At 43.4% G+C, this 26,243-nt stretch overlaps 1 protein-coding gene across 5 annotated transcripts in view; it reads left to right on the top strand.

Annotated features, from left to right (window-relative positions):
* Window positions 1–26,243, top strand: part of GRK3 (G protein-coupled receptor kinase 3) — a 176,200-nt gene that overhangs the window by 63,837 nt on the left and 86,120 nt on the right. For all 5 annotated transcript variants that reach the window (XM_081168529.1, XM_081168527.1, XM_081168526.1 and 2 more), the window contains 3 exons: window positions 1,117–1,190; window positions 6,507–6,608; window positions 7,551–7,625. In XM_081168529.1, the coding sequence (XP_081024655.1) occupies window positions 1,117–1,190; window positions 6,507–6,608; window positions 7,551–7,625 (251 nt within the window). The remainder of the gene's footprint in view (window positions 1–1,116; window positions 1,191–6,506; window positions 6,609–7,550; window positions 7,626–26,243) is intronic.

Genomic DNA, 26,243 nt, shown 5'->3' with positions numbered 1-26,243 from the left:
GGAGAGTGTGTGTGTTTTAATTCTGTTAATGTCTAATTGTTAAGGATTGTTCTTTCCCCATGTTTTTAGTGGTTCTAATTCTGTCTGTAATCTACCTTGAGTTCCTGTCAGGAAGAAAGGTGGGCACAACTAAATATATAACAACAACAACAACAACAACAACAACAACGTTATCTGGGGCTGATGAGAGTTGCAGTCAGACTCTAGTCCTCCAGCTGTGCAAGGCCTGCTGGCCTAGAGACTCCTGGCTTGCCTCTTGTTTCTTGTGGGGTGAGAGAGAATCAGTTGCTGTGGCAAGGTGCCCCAGCCCAAGCAGGTTTCCTGTCACTAGATTGTAATGCTCCTTTGTTTGAAACCATTGCTTGAGTCAGCAGAAATGTTTGGAAAGCAATTTTGTGTAATTGTGCAAAAGGCTAAGTCAGTGTGTGTGGTTTGAGTGGAACTTGATTGTGCCTGAGTAAAGTGGGCTTCTCACCCCAAGCAGTGGCGGAGCTTCATGCTCCGGCACCAGGGGGCGGAGAGCAGGCGGGGGCAGGGCTGGCACGCCTCCTCCGGGGGCATGGCGCCCAGCATGGGCGGGGGGGGGGCAGCCACAATGGCACCCCACTGGGATCATGCTGCTGGGGGTGGTGCACTCCCCCCACACTCCTCTTCCTCCACCAGTGATCCCAAGGCTAATATTGAGTGCTCCTTCTCTCCTACTTGCTCCCAGTTTTAATTGATCATGAAATTATTTTTATCAAGTCAAATTCTGCATGATGGACATGTATGACAGCCCGTATATCATGCACTTTTGCAGGTAAGGAAAATGTTTACGAAGGTAGAGAATGTATTGTTCTGCTGGTGTTAAGTGTGGACCCTTTAAAAGATCGTCTGGTCAAAGTTCAGCAGCAGGTTCCTTGGAAAATGGTTCTAGCCATTTAGCACCAACTGAAAACAGTGTTATATCATGCAAACCTATATCTTTCTGCATTTCCAAATTCCTGTTCAGACCTCAGTTTATCCCAGTGTAGTGAGGTAGATAAGGACTTGCATGTGGGATTCCTTTATATGGGATTCCGTTTCCTATTACATTACATTCCTATTACATTGACAACACTCTTCTGTCTTTACTAGGGTTTCTGCTCTTCAAAGAGTTATGCCAAATGAACATGGAGGAAGGGGTTCCTCAGCTGAAGTTCTATGAAGAGGTAAGAGATCTGTCCTCTATGCGATTCAAATCTGGTGAATCGTGTCTGGATCTTTCTTCAACATGGTAAAGGAATCTCTTCCCCCACCCCACCCCTCTTTTTTTTTTTTAAGAGCTAGGTTCAGGGGAAATTTTTGACACTACATGGATGGTGATAAAACAGCTCTTTTGCAAACTTCCCTTTTTGTTTTTTTTAAATAATAATATTTATTAAAAGTTTAAAGATTACAGAAAAAATAAAAAAGAACAACAACAAGGAAATTAACAGAACATACATTACAATACATAAAAAATACATAAAAAACAATACAACAATACAGCAAAAAAAAACCCAACCAAAAACACTAAAACACATATCCAATATTCCATATCTTTGCCTTTCATTTACTTGTTTCATCGACCTCCTCACGCCTCCCTTTTTTGTATTCTAATTCAATTTAGCTATTTCAGCAAATCCTTTCCATCTTACTCAATTTTTGTTCTATAATTTACCTTAACCCAATCTGACCTTAAATTTTACACTTTGGCCCACTAACAATCCATTTTTACTTAATTCTTTATAACATTTCTGCTAAAGCCATGTAACTTCATTCCAGCATCCTTCTAACATTCGTTAATTTTGCTATATTTTTGTAAATATACTTTAATTTTTTCCCAATCTTCTTCCACCGACTCTTCTCCCTGGTCTCGGATTCTGCCAGTCATTTCCGCCAATTCCATGTAATCCATCAGCTTCATCTGCCATTCCTCCCTGGTGGGTAGATCTTGTTTCTTCCAGTGCTTTGCGATAAGTATTCTTGCTGCTGTTGTAGCATACATGAAAAAAATTCTATCATTCTTTGGCACCAATTGGCCGACCATGCCCAGGAGAAAGGCCTCTGGTTTCTTCGGAAAGGTATATTTAAATACCTTTTTCATTTTATTATAGATCATCTCCCAGAAAGCCTTAATCTTTGGGCATGTCCACCAAAGGTGAAAGAATGTACCTTCAGTTTCATTACATTTCCAACATTTGTTATCGGGCAAATGGTAAGTTTTTGCAAGCTTCACTGGTGTCATGTACCACCTGTAAATCATTTTCATTAAATTCTCTTTTAAGGCATTACATGCCGTAAACTGCATACCAGTGGTCCATAGCTGTTCCCAGTCAGCCATCATTAACTCAGGCTTACTAGAGAGGTTAAAAGCAACAAAAAAGGTTTTTATGGGTATGTTCGTAGCAAAAGGAAGAACAAAGAAACAGTGGGGTCACTCAGAGGAGAAGATGGTGAAATGCAAACAGGGGACACAGAAAGGGCTGAACTCCTCAATGCCTTCTTTGCCTCAGTCTTCTCCGATAAAGAAAACAATGCCCGACCTGAAGAATTTGGAGCAAATGATTCAGCAAAGGAAACACAGCCCAGAATAACTAAGGAGATAGTACAAGAATACTTGGCTAGTTTAGATGTATTCAAGTCTCCAGGGCCAGATGAACTGCATCCAAGAGTATTAAAAGAACTGGCAGATGTAATCTCAGAACCACTGGCAGTCATCTTTGAGAATTCCTGGAGAACAGGTGAAGTCCCGGCAGACTGGAGGAGGGCAAATGTTGTCCCTATTTTCAAAAAGGGGAAAAGAGAGGACCCAAATAATTACCGCCCAGTCAGTCTGACATCAATAGCAGGGAAGATTCTGGAGCAGATCATTAAGCAAACAGTCTGTGAGCACCTAGAAAGGAATGCTGTGATCACCAATAGTCAGCATGGATTTCTGAAAAATAAGTCATGTCAGACTAACCTGATCTCGTTTTTTGACAGAATTACAAGCCTGGTAGATGAAGGGAACGCAGTGGATGTAGCCTACCTTGATTTCAGCAAGGCATTTGACAAGGTGCCCCATGATATTCTTGTAAAGAAGCTGGTAAAATGCGGTCTTGACTATGCTACCACTCAGTGGATTTGTAACTGGCTGACTGACCGAACCCAAAGGGTGCTCATCAATGGTTCCTCTTCATCCTGGAGAAGAGTGACTAGTGGGGTGCCACAGGGTTCTGTCTTGGGCCCGGTCTTATTCAACATCTTTATCAACGACTAGGATGATGGACTCAAGGGCATCCTGATCAAATTTGCAGATGACACCAAACTGGGAGGGGTGGCTAACACCCCAGAGGACAGGATCACACTTCAAAACGACCTTGACAGATTAGAGAACTGGGCCAAAACAAACAAGATGAATTTTAACAGGGAGAAATGTAAAGTATTGCACTTGGGCAAAAAAAATGAGAGGCACAAATACAAGATGGGGGACACCTGGCTTGAGAGCAGTACATGTGAAAAGGATCTAGGAGTCTTGGTTGACCACAAACTTGACATGAGCCAACAGTGTGACGCGGCAGCTAAAAAAGCCAATGCAATTCTGGGCTGCATCTAGATCAAGGGAAGTAATAGTGCCACTGTATTCTGCTCTGGTCAGACCTCACCTGGAGTACTGTGTCCAGTTCTGGGCACCACAGTTCAAGAAGGACACTGACAAACTGGAACGTGTCCAGAGGAGGGCAACCAAAATGGTCAAAGGCCTAGAAACGATGCCTTATGAGGAACGGCTAAGGGAGCTGGGCATGTTTAGCCTGGAGAAGAGGAGGTTAAGGGGTGATATGATAGCCATGTTCAAATATATAAAAGGATGTCACATAGAGGAGGGAGAAAGGTTGTTTTCTGCTGCTCCAGAGAAGCAGACACGGAGCAATGGAGCCAAACTACAAGAAAGAAGATTCCACCTAAACATTAGGAAGAACTTCCTGACAGTAAGAGCTGTTTGACAGTGGAATTTGCTGCCAAGGAGTGTGGTGGAGTCTCCTACTTTGGAGGTCTTTAAGCAGAGGATTGACAACCATTTGTCAGGAGTGCTCTGATGGTGTTTCCTGCTTGGCAGGGGGTTGGACTCGATGGCCCTTGTGGTCTCTTCCAACTCTAGGATTCTATGATTCTATATTCTATGATTCAGCAGCCAGGTTGCTCACCAGAGCAAGACAGTTTGAGCATATTACACCAATCCTGGTCTGACTGCACTGGTTACCAGTTAGTTTCTGGGCCCAATTCAATGTGCTGATTTTAACCTATAAAGCCTTAAGCGACTCAGGACCGCAATACATCAAGGACTGCCTCTTCCCATATGAACCTACTTGAACCCTGAGATCAGCTTCTGAGGCCCTCCTTCGTGTGCCCCCTCCTCAAGAGGTTCAGAGGGTGGCAACACAAGAATGGGCCTTCTCTGCAGTGGCTCCCGGTCTCCCCAGGGAAGTTTGCCCAGCGCCTTCATTATACACCTTTAGGCACCAGGCAGAAACATTCCTTTTTAACTAGGCCTTTGGTTGATCCGATTTACATCCTATGCCCTTTTAAAATGTGTTGTGTTTTTTTTTTGGGGGGGGAGATTGGGTTGTTTTTATTTTTATTATGTATTTTGTGGTTTTATATCTTGATTTTATTCTGTGCACTGAGAGCCCCAGGTATAGGGTGGTATAATAATAATAATAATAATACATTTAAAACTTTCAAAGCAGGTTACAAAAAGAATAAACACTTCCACGTCTTCCACTGCTTCCCGCAGTTTGGTCAAACTCATGCTGGTAGCTTCGAGAAAACTGTCCTACCATCTCGTCCTCTGTCGTCCCCTTCTCCTTGTGCCCTCCATCTTTCCCAACATCAGGGTCTTTCCCAGGGAGTCTTCTCTTCTCACGAGGTGGCCAAAGTATTGGAGCCTCAGCTTCAGGATCTGTCCTTCCAGTGAGCACTCAGGGCTGATTTCCTTAAGAATGGAGAGGTTTGATCTTCTTGCAGTCCATGGGACTCTCAAGAGTCTGGCGATCAGCCTTCTTTATGGTCCAGCCTTCACTTCCATACATCACAACTGGGAAAACCATAGGTTTTACTATACGGAACTTTGTGGCAAGGTGATGTCTCAGAGTGATAGGTTTATTTCATTTTGCTCAATATGGAAATGCGACAGGCTTACACAGCCCTGTGGGAGGCTAACCAAGGAGCAGTGTATCATGCAGAGATCCATCAAAAGCCCTCCTCTGGAGGCAGGCCCCCGGTTCATTTGGGAGCCTGGCGGCATGATTGAATGCCCTGCTCTGTGTAGAGATGCAACAGAACTGCCGGCCTTCAGGTGGAGTGGGAGGAGATGGGGCCAAGCACTGCCCACACAAGCAGACTGCCCTCCTTGGTTGAAGGAGCGTTGGGGGCTCACAGAAGCCGCTCATTTAATTTCTGGTGGCACACAGATTGGGAATTGCCTTCATGCCCTGTTGGTAGGCTTCCCAGAGGCAGTGGCTGCTGGAGACAGGATGCTGGGCTGGGTGGACCCATGGCTCCTCTGAGGCTCTTGGCCCTTATGCTCTGGTGCCAACACATCCTGAATGTGGGGCAACCACAATCAACCAGCATCTACACCCAACCCAGAGCTGCCTGTTAATGAGGCTTCAGCAGCTGTTCCATTCCCCCGCAAATCCTTTCCTGGTGTCAATGCCGCTGCAGGCCTGATGTAAAGGCAGAAGTCTCTTTTCCATGGAAACTGATTAGAGGAATTAACGGATGGAGCTGAGTCAGTTAGGGTAAGAGGCTTGATTGCAGCTTGTGAACCCCTGGCCTGCTTTCCAGCACCAGGAAGGCTGCTCTGGCCTTTCCCAAAATAGCCCAGGGTCTGAGAGGTAGGGAAGGAAGAGAGCGCCTGGTGCTGGCCGTAGCAGCCCTGCTTGGACTGTGTACTGGTCACCTGGGGAGAGAAATCTTAGGAGAGCTCCCCTTTTCTGGAAGAGCATTGTATAAAGGGGAGAGTGGCATGCATTTGGCAACGTAGCTAGAATGTGGCACTAATCTGCTTTGAAAGACAAGGTTTCTCAAGCTGTGATACCTGCATTGGGCTAGATAACCCTTTGGGTTCATTCCAACTATGATTTTACGATCAAGCTCTTTGCCGCTCTATCAGCCGCACAAAGAATGGCTTTCGCTGCCTCCAGATGTAGCCAAAGTGGCCTGGAGTGTTGAACTTAGGACATTGCCTTACACTGAGTTGTTCCATCTCTACACTGACCCGCATCAGCTCTCCAGCATTGCAGGCAGGAGTGTCTCCCAGCCCTACCATTGGATCCTGGTACCTCCTGCATGCAAGGCAGATGCTCTGCCGCTGAGCTCAACCTTGCTGTTGTTGGGTTTTGGGGAGTTTCTCCAGTTATTCAGTCGTCTGGCAGTGGGAAAGCCAAGAGAAGAGCCATCAAAGGAGGAATTGAGGAGCTCAGAGGCTCAGTGTGCTGAATCACCACATTTGTGTCTTGCAGATTAAAGAATATGAGAAACTGGACTCGGAGGAGGATCGTCTCAGCAGGAGCCGGCAGATCTACGACACCTATATAATGAAAGAGCTGCTCTCCTGCTCACACGTACGTAAGCACATCCTCCCGGGATTAGTTAAAAGCCAGGACTTAAAACCAGACAGAGATGTCTTAATGTGGAGGCCTAGCCAGGGACTGGAATGCAGTACTTCTTTAAACACAGTGAGGGACAGGACCCTTTAAAAGCCACTTAAAGCAGTGCTTTTGTTAAAAGGATTGGAAGCCAGGAAGAAACGTCTCGTTGATTTGTTACTGTATTCCTCTTAACACTTACACAGAAGTCGTGGCTTCCTCTGCTTCAGCTGTAATGCCTCTTTTGAGTGCTATATACCAATTTTCTTCTTCCGCCCATGAAAATATTTAGCATAAGCTGGTGAGGACAGTAAACAGCTGTTTATCTATTTATCTATATGAGAAACAGTAGTATATACGTATTTTAATTAATAAATGAAAGCACTTTGCTGGCTCCCCCCCCCCCGCCTCAAACCATCTTTAAAGGTAAAGGTAAAGGTACCCCTGCCCGTACGGGCCAGTCTTGACAGACTCTAGGGTTGTGCGCTCATCTCACTCTAGAGGCTGGGAGCCAGCGCTGTCCACAGACATTTCCGGGTCACGTGGCCAGCGTGACAAGCTGCATCTGGTGAGCCAGCGCAGCACATGGAACGCCGTTTACCTTCCCGCTGGTAAGCGGTCCCTATTTATCTGCTTGCACCCGGAGGTGCTTTTGAACTGCTAGGTTGGCAGGCGCTGGGACCGAACGACGGGAGTGCACCCCGCCGCCGGGATTCGAACCGCTGACCATGCGATCGCCAAGTCCTAGGCGCTGAGGTTTTACCCACAGCGCCACCCGCGTCCCTCAAACCATCTTTAGCCCATTAAAAATAATTATCCCTCCCTTCTTTGTATTTCTTACTGGATTGTTATTTTAACTTCATAATAAAGTCTTGGGGGAAAAATGTAATTAAAAAAATCCTTTCCCCCCTCCCACAGCCTTTTTCGAAGCCAACAGTTGATCACGTGCAAACTCATCTTGCCAAGAAGCAGGTCCCACCAACCCTTTTTCAGGTGATTCTGGAATCCTTGTTGTTGTTGTTATTATTTCCTTTTATATACTGCTTACTACCTGAAAGATCTTGAAGCAGTTTACAATGGGAAGATATGTGTCTCAATTCTCCAAAGGAACACAGATCCTGGGTGAGTGCCTGGAACCCCCTGGAATCTTGCTACCGCTTGGCAGAGAGCAGGAGTGGCACCCAATGTTTGTAACACTGATGTCAAAAGTGGGATCTGTGTTTCCTGGAGAGAAGGCCTAGGAGCAACATGCGCCTGAAGTCAAAATGGAGGGAGGAATAGCAGTACTCCTTGAGCAAAGTGAAGATGATGGAGGAGTGCCAAAGCCAGCAGTTTGCTGAAGGGAGGGCCTCTCCACAAGGTATAAAACACCTGATAGACCCAGGGGGGAAGGAGAGGGGGCGGGGGGTGGGTCACCCCAGGTGCCATCATGGGGGGGGGGGTGACAAATTATCAAGGAACAATTACTGCCCTACTAGGGTGGTTCATAAAAAACTTTTTTTAAAAAAAATGCCTGCTCCAAAGGCATCTTACTACACTAGGGATTATATAGCTAAATATTATTATTTAGTGGATGTTTTCCGGATGCCTTTGGCAGGCTTCACGACTACCCCGGGCAGTCTACGCCTCCCCCAGCACCCGGTAGACCGAGCAGCTCCAGCCTCCGCAGCAAGTAGGCCGGAGAGCACTCGTCTCCCCATCCCATGTGACTGGGTAGACCTGGAGGTGCCGGTAGACCGGGAAGGGGTCCTCCAAAGGGGACCAGCAAGCGATAATGGAGGCATACAATTTGGACAAGAAAATTGGCTTCCAGGTGGAAAAATCAAAATTAGAAACAGAACTGCTAGAACCCAAAACTAAGATTTTGTCAAAGATGTATAACTTGCTGTTGAAATGGAATACACAGGATGAAACGGTGAAATCTGCTATGATTAAATGGGCACAAGATGTTGGACATAACATAATGATGGCTGACTGGGAACAGTTATGGACCACAGGTATGAAATTTACGACATGTAATGCCCTAAGAGAGAATATTATGAAAATGATATACAGGTGGTACATGACACCAGTCAAGCTTGCAAAAATCTATCATTTGCCCGATAATAAATGTTGGAGATTTAAAGAAACTGAAGGTACATTCTTTCACCTTTGGTGGACGTGCCCAAGGATTAAGGCTTTCTGGGAGATGATTTATAATGAAATGAAAAAGGTATTTAAATATACCTTCCTGAAGAAACCAGAGGCGTTTCTCCTGGGCATGGTCAGCCATTTGGTGCCAAAGAAGGATAGAACTTTATGTATGCCACAACAGCAGCAAGAATACTTATCGCAAAGTATTGGAAGACACAAGATCTACCCACCTTGGAAGAATGGCAGATGAAGGTGATGGACTATATGGAACTGGCAGAAATGACTGGCAGAATCCGAGACCAGGGAGAAGAGTCGGTGGAAGAAGATTGGAAAAAGTTCAAAGATTATTTACAGAAATACTGTAAAATTAATGAATGTTAGAATGATGTTGGATAGAAACTACCGTATTTTTCGCTCCATAGGACGCACCGGCCCATAGGACGCATCAAGTTTTTTTTGGGGGGAAATAAAGAAAAAAAAAATTATTTCCCCCCAGGCGCTTGTGGGGCAGGCAGCGGGGAGAAGCGCTCTTCTCCCCGCCGCCCGCCTTGAGATCAGGTCGGGGAGAGCCTGGAGACGCGCTGCGTCTCCCTGCTGTCCCCGGAGTGGTGGGGCAGGCAGCGGGGAGAAGCGCTCTTCTCCATCCGCCCGCCTTGAGATCAGGTCCGGGGAGAGCCTGGAGACGCGCTGCGTCTCCCTGCTGTCCCCGGAGTGGTGGGGCAGGCAGCGGGGAGAAGCGCTCTTCTCCCCGCTGTCAGCCTCCAAACCACTTCGGGAGACAGCAGGATGGCGGCGTTCCGCCTCCCTCTGTCCCCCGACCTTGTGGGGCTGGCGCTGGGGCTCTCCTGAACCCTGGAGAGCGAGAGGGGTCGGTGCGCACCAACCCCTCTCGTTCTCCAGGCTTCAGTGAAAGCCTGCATTCGCCCCATAGGACGCACCCACATTTCCCCTTCATTTTTGGAGGGGGGAAAGTGCGTCTTATAGGGCGAAAAATACGGTAAGTGGTCTTTTGCTGTAATGCTATAAGGGAATATGAGAAAATGGTTATTAATAGGTAAAAAATTAATGTTACAATATTTAAAAATTGAAGATTAAGATGAATGAAGAGGGGAGGGATTTGCTGAATTAACAATTTGTTTTTTTAAAAAATATTTTATTAAGTTTTCAAATACAAAGTTAGAAACGTCCACTGAAGAAAAAAGGAAAAGGAAAAGGAAAAAAAAGAAGAAAAGAAAACCAACCATTCATAACATTTTTTATATAACTAACCGGACTTGCTCACATCTCCCTTACCCTGCATTCTTTATAATAAAAGTATCAGCAAATTATTACCTTGTTTCGTACCTTATTTTGTACTTCTCAAATACTATACCTCTAATTTTAAAATACTTTTTATCAATTACTTATATCTTAAATTAAACATAGTATTACCTTAGATTTTGACCTTTTCTTACTTGAAGCTTAATTTCCTGTTTCACAAATCTAATTGCTGAAGCTATAGTTTCCGAATCGTACAAATTTTTAACATTCATACAACTTATATTGTTTTTGTAAATAGTCCTTAATTTTTTTCCAATCCTCTTCCATTGTTTCTTCTCCCAAATCTCGGATTCTGCCAGTCATTTCAGCCAGTTCCATGTAGTCCATCAATTGCGTCTGCCACTCTTCCAGCGTGGGCAAATCTAGTGTCTTCCAATGTTTTGCGATGAGTATTCTTGCTGCTGTAGTTGCATACATAAAGAAAGTTCTATCCTTCTTTAACACTTTCTGGCCAACAATGCCCAAGAGGAAGGCCTCCGGTTTCTTGGGAAAGGTATACTTAAATACCTTTTTAACTCATTATAGATCATTTCCCAAAAGGCCTTCACTCTTGGCCAAGTCCGCCAGAGGTGAAAGAATGTCCCTTCAGCCTCCTTACATTTCCAACATTTATTATCAGACAGGTGGTATATTTTTGCAAGCTTGACTGGGGTCATGTACCACCTATATATCATTTTCATAATATTTTCCTTCAGGGCATTACATGCCGTGAATTTCATTCCGGTGGTCCATAACCTTTCCCAGTCCTCAAACATGATGTTATACCCAATATCCTGAGCCCATTTTATCATGGCTGATTTGACTGTCTCGTCTTGGGTGTTCCATTTAAGCAGCAAGTTATACATTCTCGAAAGTACCTTAGTCTTTGGTTCAAGCAGTTCTGTCTCTAATTTCGATTTTTCCACCTGGAATCCTATTTTTTTATCCAATTTAAAAACCTCTTGAATTTGAGCGTAATGTAACCAATCTCGCACCTTGTTCTTTAATTTTTCTAAACTCTGCAGCCTCCAATTATCTCCAATTTTTTCTATTATTTCCCAATATTTCGGCCAACCGGCTTCCATATTGAGTCTTTTTCGGGCCTTAGCCTCCATTGGTGATAACCATCTCGGGGTCTTGTTTTCTAATAAGTCTTTGTATTTTGACCAGACAATAAATATTGCTTTTCTGACAATATGGTTTTTGAACATTTTGTGAACCTTTACCTTGTCGTACCACAAATATGCATGCCATCCAAAAGCGTTATTAAACCCTTCCAGATCTAGGACATCAGTGTTCTCTAAAAGTAGCCAATCCTTTTTTTTTTAAATAGATTTTTATTAATTTTACAAAGATTTTTAAACACCATACAAACATATATAAAGACATACAAACACGTATAATTTCATGACCTTATTTTCTTAAACCTTGTTTCTCGCACTCCCCCATACCTTCCCTTTCTGCATCCCAATGTCCAGAGTTTTTCAGCAACTTCTAATGATTCTGTCAAGGATATGTCTTACTAATCTTTCCTTCAATCTATTCTTATATCGCTGTATCCCTTTCATTCCCAAAACCTTGACATTTTAAGGTTCATCAAGTTTATAATAGTCCTTAAGATAAATTTTAAATTTCTTCCAGTCTTCTTCCGTCGTCTCCTTCCCCTGGTCGCGGATTCTGCCAGTCATTTCAGCCAGTGTCATATAGTCCATCACTTTCATCTGCCATTCTTCCAGAGTGGGTAGCTCTTGTGTCTTCCAATACTTTGCGATGAGGATTCTTGCTGCTGCTGTAGCGTACATAAAAAAAATTCTATCTTTCTTTAACACCAATTGGCCGACAATGCCCAGGAGGAAGGCCTCTGGTTTCTTAGGGAAAGTACATTTAAGTACCTTTTTCATTTCATTATATATCATTTCCCAGAAGGCCTTAATCTTTGGGCACGTCCACCAAAGGTGATAAAAAGTACCTTCAGATTCTTTACATTTCCAACACTTGTTGTCAGGCAAATGGTAAATCTTTGCTAGCTTGACTGGAGTCACGTACCACCTATAAATCATTTTCATAATATTTTCCTTTAAGGCATTACATGCCGTGAATTTTATCCCGGTGATCCACAACCATTCCCAGTCAGCAAACATAATGTTATGACCAATGTCCTGTGCCCACTTAATCATAGCTGATTTAACTGTTTCATCCTGTGTATTCCATTTCAGCAACAAGTTATACATTCTTGATAAGTTCTTAGTATTGGGTTCTAACAGTTCAGTTTCTAATTTTGATTTCTCCACCTGGAAGCCAATTTTCTTATCTTGTTTGTACATCTCCATTATTTGATAATAATGGAGCCAATCTCGTACCTTAGTTTTCAATTTCTCATGACTCTGTAACTTCAATTTATCTCCTTCTTGTTCCAGAATTTCCCAATACTTTGGCCATCCGGCCTCCATATTGAGCTTTTTCAATGCTTTAGCCTCCAAGGGTGACAACCATCTAGGGGTTTTATTTTCCAACAGATCTTTATATCTTATCCAAACATTAAACAATGCTTTTCTAACAATATGATTTTTAAAGGCCCTATGCACCTTAATTTTGTCATACCATAAATATGCATGCCAACCAAATGCATTATTAAAACCTTCCAAGTCCAAAATGTCTGTATTCTCGAGGAGCATCCACTCTTTCAGCCAGCAAAACGCTGCTGCTTCGTAGTACAGTTTTAAGTCCGGCAGGGCAAATCCCCCTCTTTCTTTTGCATCTGTCAATATTTTAAATTTTATTCTGGGCTTTTTGCCCTGCCAGACAATTTTCGAAATGTCTTTCTGCCACCTCTTGAAACAATCCATCTTGTCAAGGATTTGCAAAGTTTGAAACAAAAACAACATTCTAGGCAATACATTCATCTTAATAACTGCAATTCGGCCTAACATTGACAATTTCAAATTTGACCATATTTCAAGATCTTTTTTGATTTCTGACCAACATTTTTCATAGTTGTCTTTATATAAGTTCAAGTTTTTAGATGTCAAATAAACCCCTAGGTATTTCACCTTCTTAACCACTGTCAAACCTGTTTCATTCTGGAATTTCTCCCTCTCCATAACTGTCAAGTTTTTTTTCTAAAACTTTAGTCTTTTGTTTATTCAATTTAAATCCAGCCACCTGGCCAAATTGTTGAATTATCTCCAACACCCTTTTCGTACTAGTGTCTGGCTCTTGTAAGGTCAAAACTAAGTCATCTGCAAAGGCCCTTAACTTGTAATGTTTGGCTCCGACCTGTACACCTTTAACTTGCTGGTCATCTCTAATCATATTTAGCAAAACCTCCAGGACTGATATAAAAAGCAATGGGGAAATTGGGCACCCTTGTCGTGTCCCTTTTTCTATCTTAAATTCTTCAGTTACTACATTATTTACAGTTACAGATAGGTAGCCGTGTTGGTCTGCCATAGTCAAAATAAAAAAATTCCTTCCTGTAGCACCTTAAAGACCAACTAAGTTAGTTCTTGGTATAAGCTTTCGTGTGCATGCACACATTTTGGAAAAGCTTTAAAGCTTTAAAGCTTTATAGTATCTGGAAGTCAATCCATCTGGTCCTGGAGATTTGCCCAGTTGCATGTTCTGAATGGCACCCTCTATCTCTTGTTCTGTTATTTTCTGGTTTAGATCCACCTTGCCTTGATGAGAGATTTTTTGTAATCCATATTTTTTAAGGAATTCATCTATGTCCTTTTCATTCTGAAGAAGTGTGCATGCACACGAAAGCTTATACCAAGAACTAACTTAGTTGGTCTTTAAGGTGCTACAGGAAGGAATTTTTTTATTTTTACATTATTTACAATCAGCTTGGCTTTTTGTTCAGAGTATATCGCACCCATACCATTCTCAAATCCTTGGCCTACCCCCATCCCATGAAGATTCTTTTTCATAAAACTCCAAGAGATATCGTCAAAGGCTTTCTCCGCGTCCACAAAGATCAGAACAGCTTTAGTGTTTATATTCACCTCCAGCAATTCCAAAATGTCAATTATATTCCTCACATTATCTGATAAATGCCTTTTTGGGAGAAAGCCTGCTTGGTTCCTATGAATCTTTTCCATCAATACTCTTTTCAATCTTTTTGCCAAAATGTCTGCAAAAATTTTGTAATCCACATTAAGTAGTGATATTGGGCGGTAGTTCTTAAGTTGAGTCTTTTCAGTCTCTGTCTTTGGTATGAGTGTAATGTACGCCTCTTTCCACGACTCTGGTGCCTTTTTCCCCTCTAGGATCTCATTACAGACTTCCTTTAACGGTTGTATCAGCCACTCCTTTAAAGCTTTATAGTATCTGGAAGTCAATCCGTCTGGTCCTGGAGATTTGCCCAGTTGCATGTTCTGAATGGCGCCCTCTATCTCTTGTTCTGTTATTTTCTGGTTTAGATCCACCTTGCCTTGATGAGAGATTTTTTGTAATCCATATTTTTTTAAGGAATTCATCTATGTCCTTTTCATTCTGTGATCCTTGTGAGTATAGTTTTTTAAAATAACTCAGGAAACAGTTTCTAATCTCATTGGGTTTAGTAATATTCTTTCCATCCACTTCTAGATTTGTAACTGTATTTAATTTCTGCCTTTTCTTCAATTGCCAAGCCAGAAGCTTACCACATTTGTCTGCAGATTCAAATGTCTTTTGTCTCATTTGCTTTATTTTCCACTCAATCTCTTGGTTCATCAATTCCATATATTGTGTTTGGTATAACTTAATCTCTCTCAAAATTTCCTGGGACTTTGGTTTTGATCTTAATTTTTTCTCTCCTTCTTTTATCTTTTCCAAGATCTTTCCCTTCTTCTCATTCTGCTTTCTCTTTTTTATTGAGTTTTGTTGAATCAAAAATCCTCGCATCACAGCTTTACTTGCGTCCCAGATCACTCTTTTTTCCACATCGGCCTTTAAGTTTATTTCAAAATAGTCCTTTAAAGTTTTTTGGGCCTTCATGTGGATCTCCTCATCTCGAAACAGGGTGTCATTCATCCTCCATCTAAATTGACCAGTTGTTGTAAGTTTCATTTCCATCTTCACGGCGTTATGGTCGGAGCAAGTTTTTGGGCAGATTTCTATTTTCTTAATCTTTGGAGCCATCCCACTAGTAATCCAAATTTGGTCAATTCTGGTCCAGGTCATCATTGCTTGAGAGAAAAAAGTTCCCTCTCTCTCGAGAGGGTTCCTTGTTCTCCATATATCTATATTTTCAGTCATTATCCATATTTTCAGTCATTTCAAAGAAGGTCTTCGGAAGTCTCCCTTCCTTGGAAATTGTCAGTCTTTGTGCCTTATCCATATTTGTAGAAACCACACCATTCATATCTCCCATAATTATTACATTGTAATCCAAATAATCCATCAGAGTTTCATGGAGCTTCTTAAAGAATTCCGCCTTGCCTTCATTTGGTGCATAAACTCCAACTATTAAATTTTTTTCTCCTTGTGCTTGTATTTCAACTGCCAGGTATCTTCCTTGTTCATCTTTAAACATCATTTTTGGGGCCCATTTCTCTTTTACATAAATCACAACTCCTCTTTTCTTGACTTTGTCCGATGAGATAAATTCTTGTCCTAATCTTTTGTTTATAAGTAGTTTCCTGTGTACCCTGGTTACATGGGTTTCTTGTAGGCAAATCAAGTCCAATTGTTCTCTTTTCAAAATATGAAACACTTGACGTCTCTTCAAAGGCATGTTCAGCCCATTGCAATTCCAACTAAGGAATTGCAGGGCCATCTTATTATTTTTTCGTTACTCCTCCTACCGCTCCAAGTTGTTGCTCTTCCTCTGATGGTGGTGGTTTAAGTCCAAACGATAGGTTCAGAATATCTACTGCTCTCCTTTGTTCTGAAATTGGATCCACCGTTCCCTTCTGTAGGTCCTCGTTGTTTCTCTCCAAAAACTTCTCTTTATCTTGAATTGTCTTTATTTTCACCTTCTTTCCCTTGTAGTTAAAGGACAGTCCTTGTGGAAACTCCCACCTAAAGATGATGTCGTTCTTCAGCAGGTAGACCAGATCCTTATAGAAGGTTCTCACCTCCAAGATATATTTAGGGATGTCTTTAAAGATTTGTATAGGTGAATTTTCAATTTCCAAGGCCTTTTTGTAGTGTAGTTTTAATATTTTGTCTCTTTCTTCCTTGGATCTGAGGGTAATCAGGCAATCCCTCGGGGTCTTTCTGTTCTGTCTCCTGCCCAGTCTAAATGCTGTTGTTATTTTAAATTCTTCCTCCCCCAAATCTTCCTGCCAAAAGTCAGCAAACTCTTGTGTTAGGAACTCCACGAGGCTGTCTCCTTCACTCTCGGGAATTAATCTTAATTTCAGGTTTCTCTCCTTTCTCTGTAATTCCATCAAGGACAGGGCCGCGTCATGTTCATAGACCTTTTTAGCAATCGGTTCTAGCTTCTCCTGTGTCTCTCCAGCAATATTTCTGGCGTCCTCTGCGATTTTGCGTGTTGCAGAGTTTTCTTCAATCAGCTTATTTATAGATTCTGTATTGCATGTCACACTTTTCGTGTTCAAATCCAATCTCGCTGTTAGTTCTGTTAATTTTTGTGAATTTTCTGTGCTCTGCTTTGTCAAGGTCTCCAAGGATTGATTTATCTTGAGTAACGCCTGTGTCACTGACTCCATGGAGGCAGCTGTCACTTTTTCTTGCCCTGCTGCTCCTGTAGGAGTTAGACTTGAAATTGAGCCTCTTTTCTTTTGTTGCTGTTGTTGCTGTTTAGCTTTGGCTCTGGTGGTTATCTCTTCTGCTGGGCCACTCATGTCCCAAGGACGTTCCCACAAAAACAATTCCCTGATGGAAAATCCCACTGTCTTAAACCGTTGCAACTGTTACTTTCAACCCTCTAGGGGGAGCAAAACAGAGTGTCCAAGTGAGGGAAACAAAGAAGTTAAAAACATGTATACCAGGAGGCTTAAAAATATATGCTGCGACACTTTTTTCCAATAGATACTCTTTCAACACGCTCCAATATACTGTAGCAGCAGAGTCCCAAAACTTTGTATCAGACAAAACTTCAACCATGTAACTTTCCCACAAGTTTCTAAAGACAGTTCAGTGCCCTGATATCTTATTTGGCAGTCCGTTTCAGGGGGTTAAGACAGCGGAAGGCTTTTTTCTTTTAGGTAAATCATGCAGGTTCCTAATGTCCCTTTTTCCTCCCCTCTGCCCTGCTTGCTAGAGGGGAAGTTTATATCCGATGCCAGGCTTAAACAGCCCAAAAGTGCTTCATGCAGATGCAGCTTTAAAGTTCCGTTGCTTTAACTGTCATGCAGTCGGGGGAAGGCAGACTTCCTTGATTTTCACCTTCCCCGTTTTCAGTCAAATTTCAGGATTTTTTTTTTGGTTCCAAATAGACGTTAAATCTTACTCACAGGTTTTTTCAGTCCAAAATTTACAGGAAGGAATTGGCGCTCTCCGTCAATGGCGACGCGGCTTCACTCTGCGGGCTGGGTAGCGACTCTCAGCACCGCGCTCTCCCAATGCCGTTCCGGAGCCTTTAAAAAGGCTCTTTCGCAGTAACGGGGGACGCTTCTGGTGCCCACCGAGTCTCCTTGTTCACAGGCTTCCGCGCCTGTGATTTTAGGGGTCCCCCGCTTGCCGTAGCGGGTCAGACCCGAACTCGCAGAGCAGTCCTCCTCCGGAGCTCGGAAAGAGGACCGCCATTAACGCTGGCGCCGACCGGAAGTCCCCCAAAAGTAGCCAATCCTTCATCCAACAGAAAGCTGCAGCTTCATAATATAACCTTAAGTCCGGCAGGGCAAATCCCCCTCTTTCCTTTGCATCAGTTAGAATTTTAAATTTTATCCTGGGCTTTTTGCCCTGCCAGACAAACTTAGAAATATCTTTCTGCCACCTTCCAAAACATTCCACTCTGTCCACAATCTGTAGGGTTTGAAACAAAAACAACATCTTTGGCAATACATTCATTTTTATAGCTGCAATTCGACCCAACAAGGAAAGTTTCAATCTTGACCACGTTTCTAAGTCCTTTTTGATTTCTGACCAACATTTTTCATAATTATCTTTAAATAAATTCAAATTTTTAGCAGACAAATTAACCCCTAGGTATTTCACTTTTTTAACCACATTTAACTCTGTCTCTTTCTGAAACCCCTCTGCTTCTAAAGGTGTCAATTTCCCCCCAAAAACCTTAGTTTTTTGCTTATTCAGCTTGAATCCCGCCACCCGACCAAACTCATGAATCAATTCTAAAACTCTTTTCGTACTAGATTCTGGCTCCTGTAATGTTAAAACCAAGTCATCTGCAAAAGCTTTCAGTTTATATTGTTTCACTCTGACCTGTATTCCTTGCACCAACCGGTCCTCCCTAATCATGTTCAAAAGCACCTCCAGGACTGAAATAAATAACAGGGGATAAGGGACAACCTTGTCGTGTTCCTTTTTCAATTTTGAACTCCTCTGTCACCACATTGTTAACTATCAATTTAGCTTTTTGCTCTGAATAAATTGCCTCTATTCCATTTTCAAACCCCCGTCCCACTCCCATCCCTTCCAAATTTTTCTTCATAAACTTCCAAGAAATGTTGTCAAAGGCCTTCTCCGCATCAATAAAAATTAACACTGCTTTTGTATTGATATTAGTTTGCAAAAGTTCCAAAATATCAATAATATTCCTAGTGTTATCAAACAAATGTCTGCCTGGGAGAAAGCCTGCCTGGTCTTTATGAATTACTTCATTTAGCACTTTTTTAAATCTACTTGCCAAAATATCTGCAAAGATTTTGTAATCCACATTTAAGAGTGAGATGGGACGGTAGTTCTTAAGTTGAGTCTTTTCAGATTCCAGTTTGGGTATCAATGTGATGAAAGCTTCTTTCCACGATTCCGGTGCCTTCTTCCCCTCCATAATCTGGTTGCAAACCTCCATTAGTGGTTGTATCAAATAATCTTTCAGTGTCTTATAGTACTTGGAGGTAAGCCCATCTGGGCCTGGAGTTGCATATTCTGAATGGCACCATCCATTTCTTGTTATGTTATTTTATAATTCAGGATTGTTCTCTTTTCCTGGGATAATTTTGGTAATCCATTAATTTTTAAAAATTGGTCTATCTCAGTCTCTTCCTGCGGCCCTTGTGTGTAGTGCTTTTTGAAGTATCTCTGGAAATACTTTCTAATTTCCTCGGGTTTCTGGATGTTTCTCCCTTCAATCTCTAAGTTAGTAACTGTATTCAATTTTTGTCTCTTTTTCAACTGCCATGCTAGCAGTTTCCCACACTTGTTCGCTGATTCAAATGATCTTTGTTTCATTTGTTTAATTTTCCACTCAACTTCTTGATTTATCAATTTAGCATATTGTGCTTGATAGAATTTAATTTTTCTCAAAACCTCTTTAGATTTTGGTTTTGATCTCAATTTTTTCTCTCCATCTCTTATCTTCTCTGAGATCTTATCCTTTTTTCCATTCCAAAGTCTTTTCTTTATCGTGTTCTGTTGTATCAAAAACCCTCTCATAACTGCTTTACTTGCGTCCCAGATTGTTCTTTTTTCCACCGTAGTGTTCAAATTTATTTCAAAATAGTCTTTTAAAGTTTTTTGGGCCTTCTTCACAATCTCCTGATCTCTTAATAAGGTGTCATTCATTTTCCATCTGAAGGAACCGATTGGAGTAAGTCTCAATTCCACTTTCATAGCGTTATGGTCGGAGCAAGTTTTTGGGCAGATTTCCACTTTTCTAGTCTTAGGTGCCAGCCCTCTAGTTCAGTGTTTCCCAACCTTTTTTGGGCAAAGGCACACTTGTTTCATGAAAAAAATCTCGAGGCACACCACCATTACAGCCCCGTGACGTCAGCGCGCAGCGTCACGCCGGGAGGGACGCACGAAAGTGTAAGTTTCAATTTTCCCCCTCCCCCTTGCCTTCCTTCTGTGCCAACCGCCAAAAAGCCAAGAAAAAAGCCAAGACTTTAGGGCAGCAGGTTGACACGGAAGAAGCTCCTACCTAAGGACAGGTGCGACGGCCGTGTCCTCTTCTGCCACACTTGGCAGCCCTGCCTCACGGTCGTGACTCCCACCCTGATTTCTCCCCGCAGGTCGAGCGGCACAGGCAGCCCAATGTGTCCAGCCCAGACACAAGCCCCGCTTCCCCACTCTAGATCCTGAATGCGACCAAGTGCTCTGGACTCCCGAGCAGGGTGGGAAAGAGGACTCGCATCTGGTAGCCTCCGGGCTCCTCGCCTGCTCGAGGGATGGCATTGCAGGCAAGCTGCCGGCCGTTGCCATCGCCGCCCCCTCATGCAAGTGGACCTGCCTGGAGTGGTGGGCCGGGGGAGGCTCGCTCTCTGTGGGGATGTGGCCCACACGCGCGGCCCCGCTTCCTCCTGCCCAGGGCTGAGCTCCTTACCCGCGATCTCGGTCTTGCGCACGCGGATCCCACTTATTCCGAAGCTCGCGCCACTAGCCGGGGCTCTCACACCGTGCCAGGGCGAGGCGGCGAGGCCCACTGACATCATCGCGGCTCGCCGCCGCCCTCGACTTCCCTGTTCCCTCCCCTCCCTCGGGTCGCCGTGGTTACCGAGGACTGCAAGCTGCTCGGGCGAGCGTGGGGCATTAAGCGGGAGAAGGAAAATTAAAATTAAAACTCGCCTGAAGGCTGCCTCTCCGGATATGAAGCTATCTTTCGAATTTTTTAATTTTTCCCGCGGCACACCAGGCAACGTCTCGCGGCACACTAGTGTGCCGCGGAACACCGGTTGGGAAACACTGCTCTAGTTATCCCTATTTGGTCGATTCTTGTCCATGACAAATGGGCTTCAGAAAAGAAAGTTCCTTCTTTACCTAAGGGGTTCTTTGTCCTCGATATATCAATCAAGTCCATATTGTCAGTTAGTTCAAAGAAAGTTTTAGGTAGTCTGCCGTCTTTTGTTAAATTTTGATTTTGTGACTTATTATCCATATTTGTAGAGACCACCCCATTCATATCTCCCATCATGATGATGTTGGTATAGTCTAGATAGTCCAGCATTATCTCGCGCAGCTTCTTATAAAATTCTGATTTCCCCTCATTCGGTGCATAGATTCCTAATATTAAAAAAATTTCTCCTTGCGTCTGTATTTCAATTGCCAAGATTCTTCCTTGCTCATCTTTATATAAAAATTTTGGTGACAGGCTCTCCTTTGCATAGATCACCACTCCTCTTTTCTTGACTCTGTCCGATGAAATGAATTCTTGGCCTAATCTTTTATTAATTAGCACTTTCCTGTGGAGCCTAGTCACATGTGTTTCCTGCAAGCAATTGTTCAATTGTTCTTTTTTCAATATATGAAAGATTCTTCTTCTTTTTTCCGGAGAATTCCCGCCATTAATGTTCCAACTGAGAAGCTGCAGAGACATCCTGGATCAATCTGTTAGTCCTGTGGTGGCGTCTCTTCCTTTTGGTCCTCTGGTCCCGAGGGTACAGGTGTCGGTGCAGGTGCAGGCAGAGGTGGTGGCCAAAATCCTACTGCTCCCTTTTGAAGGTCCTCTTCGTGATCGTTCAAAAACTTTTGTTGGTCTTCTGCTGTTTTAATTTTAACTTTCTTTCCTTTGAAGTTGAAAGATAATCCTTGAGGGAACTCCCACCTATAAGGAATTTATTTATATATTTATTTACGGCTATTAGCCCATAAAATATGTACAAACATAAAAGGACAGAGGCATAAAGACCGATATATTCGGCACCAGAAGGAGAACATCACGATGCAAGGGTGGGTCATTGAGCAGAGCCAAATAACAGCTTGGGGTCCGGGGAGCTCCAAGGGACGGATCGCAGAAAAAGGAAAACTGAAGACGAGATCCGACATGCACTCTCATCATAACTGTCCGATTAGTTTTGGTGGTGATGTTGTTTTTTAGTGGTTTTTGTGTGTGAGATAACCGCGTTCAGGAATCTCGCCACCTGCAGAGTTACAGAGGGATCTGTGTCCTGCAAAAGTAGTGCGGCGTGTGACTCAACAGGCCTGCAGAGGGCAGCGGAAATCAGCTAGGCGGGGGGCATGAATGTTGGCTTGAGACTCATTCAGAAAGAGCTTCATATCGCTGATAAACAAGTTAAAGAGAAGTGGGGCCAAAATGCAGCCTTGGCGCACACCTCTATTTATTGGAACCTCGTTGGATAGGTTTCCCGCCGGTGTGAGTCTCACTCTAGCCGACGACCCCTGATGTAATTGGGTTATAAGCCATAACAGCCTTCTATCTATGCCCCATCTCTCTAATTTCTTCCATAGACAGTTTCTTGGGATACTGTCGAAGGCGGCCTTTAGGTCTATGAAAGCGACACATAGGCGCCCCCGACTCGGGGCAGAATATTTTCTGGCAAGATGATACATAATTACCATATGGTCAGTGGTCGAATAATTGTTCCTAAAGCCCGCTTGCTCATGGCCGATCAAATTTGAGTCGTTTGCCCAATGGGACAGCTTAGACAGCAAAAATTTTGCATAGATTTTCCCGATGATAGACAAAAGGCTGATGTTCCGATAGTTCTCCGGGGCAGCAGGGGGACCCTTTTTATGGACTGGCACGATCACGGCCTCCTTCCATGACCTAGGGATAAGCCCCGTAGAATTAATTGCGTCAAAGACTTTGGCCAGGATTTCAGCCCACCACCTCGAATGCGCAACAATAGCCTCAGCAGGGACTAGATCCGGCCCAGGGGCTTTGCCCGTTTTCAGATCTAATATTAAGTTCATTATCAGGTCTGGGTCGGTAGAGGGCCACAAAGGTAGATGGTCAGCTCGGAATTCCGTGGATGAGTTGGATTCCTCTGCCAAGGAGAAATATTTACTCAAGAATTGTTCCCATGTGGGCGCAGGGATAATCGTCAGTGGGTACTTCCTTCCTCTTTGGTTTATCAAAGCCCAAAATTCCTGTGGTCTGCGGGATCTAGAAGCCGCAATCAAGGCTCGCCAACGCTTTAGATACCACTCACGTTTGGCCAGCTTTAAAGTCTGTTTGTATGTTCTTTTGGCTTGTAAGTAGGAGGATGGTAGAGCCTGGGCATTAGAGTTTTTATATTCATTATAGATGGAACGAAGAAGGGATCTTGCTTGTTTACAGGAGGTGTTAAACCAAGGGGCCCCAGCACTGCAATGCGCTACTTTCGCCTTTTGAGGAGGTGATGTAAAAAAGGTGGTAAGGTTTGTTATAAGAAGGTTGAAAAGTTTCAAAACCGAATTGGAATCTTGTAAATCAGTAGTTATTTGTGGTAGATAGGCAGTGATTTCCCTGTGGAAAAAATCTTGGTATTTTTGGGCCACAGCCTCGGACCATTTGATCCCTCTTATTTTGATCGCTGATGAGGTTTCCAGAAGGACTGGGTGTTTATAGTAATTCTGGCACCGGAACAATGACAAAGTGGTCACTATAGGGAGGTGATCACTGAAGTGTTGGTTTTCAACTTGGAAGGAAAGTACATTGACGGCCAAATTTGCAGAGATCAAGAAGTAATCGATAACACTGTTAGATACTGGTCCCAGGTGAGTGAACTCCCCCGGTATATCGGGGGGGAAGGTGCCGTTCAAGAATACTAAATTCAGGCGAATGGCCATTTGGTAAAGGGTCACTCCAGCTTTGTTTACTCTGTTGTCCTTTGAAGTTCTAGTTCTGGTATATTCCAAGTCAAAGTTGTCCAAACATGGGGGAGTCCACCATTTGGACTTGGTTAGTAGGTCCCAATTTGTGGCAATTCGAGCATTAAAGTCTCCCCCAATTAAGGAATACGAATTAGGGCATTTGGTATGACATGACAATAGATGATTTTCAAATGATTCCCATCTCCAATCAAGATCAGGTGCTGAGCCTTCGGGGGGGAGATAAACATTAGTAATTAGTAATGAGGATTTCCCTTCTGCGATCAGTCCAGATAGAGCAAAAGGCGGAGAAGCCCGTATCAGAGTGAATTTGGCGCGAAGTTGGAGTGAGATCCCAATCAAAAGACCCCCTTTGGGGCGGCCACCTTTCAAAGAAGGGGAGGCCGGAAGTGTTAGAAGATCGAAGCCATCTATGGTAATCTCTTCCTCATCCCATGTTTCTTGGAATAGGATGATGTTAAATGAATTTATGTACTTCCTGAATTCGGGGTCTGATTTTTTGGATCTCCAACCAGCAATGTTCCAACTGAGTATTGATAATGTCGGGTCCTTGTGTTGTCCCAGTAATTGTCACTTTGAGTTGTTTAATGGGTTCTTGGGGGTGGAACGAGGACCCGTAAGGAAATCAGTAATTTTAGTTTGTGCGGATAACGTCTGCCTCTGTGTTGATTGAGTCCGCGATTTGGTAACGTTAACAGGCAGGAAGGGCTTTGCCGAAGAGGAAGAATTAGGCAAAGTTGGTGAAGTCGAATGCTGTTCATTAAGGTGAGTAGTAGCAAGTCTTTGATGGGCTATACTAGTAGATCCGTCGGAGTTGTCAGTCTTAACCAGAGTAGCGCTAAAAGGTGTTCGAGCCATCACTTGTAGTTGCTGCGCAGATGGAGAAGAATTGTCACGCAGATGTATAGGAGGACGTGAACATGGGGTTGGTACATGCATAGTCATTTCCTGGTGATCTTCAGACAGGGTAGATTCTAGCTCAGGCATTGAGGCAAAGGAATCATCAACTTCCATATTTTGGTTGGACTTAAAGTCTAAGACGGGAGTATTGAGTTTATCGACTTCTTCCACGGTGGAGTGGTGCTGTTGGTCAACAGGTGACTGCTGAATCAGATCAGTAGGGGGTAACAATGTAGCAGGTTGAGAGATTATCAAGGCATTTGATGGAGACGCCTTGTGGGACGTGGAGCGCCTGCTCTCCTCTCTCATCGGCATAGAGGGGTCCCCTTGCGATAGGAGTCTTTGTTTGAGTAGATCCAATCTATCGAGAATAGCCTGCTGTTCTTCTGAAGGGAGTTTTCCATAAGAGAAGATAAGATTTCTCTCTTCAGGGATATTCCAATCTCCGCTTGCAGTTGGATCATTCCTCAACGTAGCCAGATGGGTACTTGAGCTCACAGATGGAACAGGAGGTACCCGGCTAGGTGTTTTTCCCTTTAATGTAGGAACAGAAGGAGGAAACGAGCGTTCATTGCCGGTTAAGATGTTGGCAAAAAGAGATTTAACACTCGTGTCCTTAAAGACTCTTGTTGTTACAATCTCCCAGAGTGCCAGCCGATCTTTCTGTCTTGCAAGAAGATGTGGAATTCTTGCAGACTGGAAGGAGAGCATAAATTTCCTTGGCCAGGGCGTGGCATTTAAGGGTACTACAGATATAAGATCTATCTGGGAAAGAGGAATATTTAACAAATCACGTAGGTACCCTTTAGCCATCCTCAGGTTATTCCACCTAAGTCTGGGGGTGTCACGGGAAAAAAGGGATAGACATATTTTATTAGGTTGAAAAATCAAGGATTGCTTATTCCTTTGGGGCAGTGGCGGCCAGCGTCTTGAGCTCTTAAGATGAGATTTCTGGTCAGGTTGTCTCTTTAAGGCACTTACAAGCTGCACAGGAGATTGATGCAAATTAGATAGCTCATTTGAGGAAGGTAAATGGGCCAGAAGGGCCTGTGAAAGTTTATTCAATGACAAAGAAATCCCCTCCAATTCCTTAAAAATGAAGCTTAAAGTCCTGATTACCAGTTGTATTTGATCAGGTACTAATTCATGGGCAGTTTGCCCTAATGCGTCCCGTTTCAATGGCGGAGGTGTAATTAAGGTGTCTGGGAGGAGGGCTTCCCTATGGCTTCCATCCCCCGCTGAATCAGCTAGCTTTTCCAACTCTCCTTGATCATACAGAGGCCAAAAGCGGTTGTATGTTTCGACCGCAGAAACAATTACTTGCTCTGTTTTGCAGTTATTGTTAGTGGATGGTGGGGGAGATTCAAGCTTCGACTGCTTTACTCTTGGAGGTGAGCAACCTTTCTCAGCAGATCTTGGTCGCTTGCCATGACCCATTTGTCGCTGTCTCACTAACTATGGAGGTTCAAGGTAGAGATAAACGGATAGACGGAGATAAAAGAGAACTTATCTTTTATGGGCACAACTTCTCTGCTACTCCTCCTCTGCTCAGCATAACCCAGTCTTCAAGGCGGCGTTACTAATCAGCTGCAGGCTTTCTCAGCAGGTTTGAATATCCTTGTTGATACGTATATTGGCCCCAACAGGCCAACCGTGGGAGTA

The sequence above is a fragment of the Podarcis bocagei genome, assembly GCF_964188305.1.
Source record: "Podarcis bocagei genome assembly, chromosome: 13".
NCBI classification, from domain to species: domain Eukaryota; kingdom Metazoa; phylum Chordata; class Lepidosauria; order Squamata; family Lacertidae; genus Podarcis; species Podarcis bocagei.
This window is presented reverse-complemented; position numbering and strand designations above follow the sequence as displayed.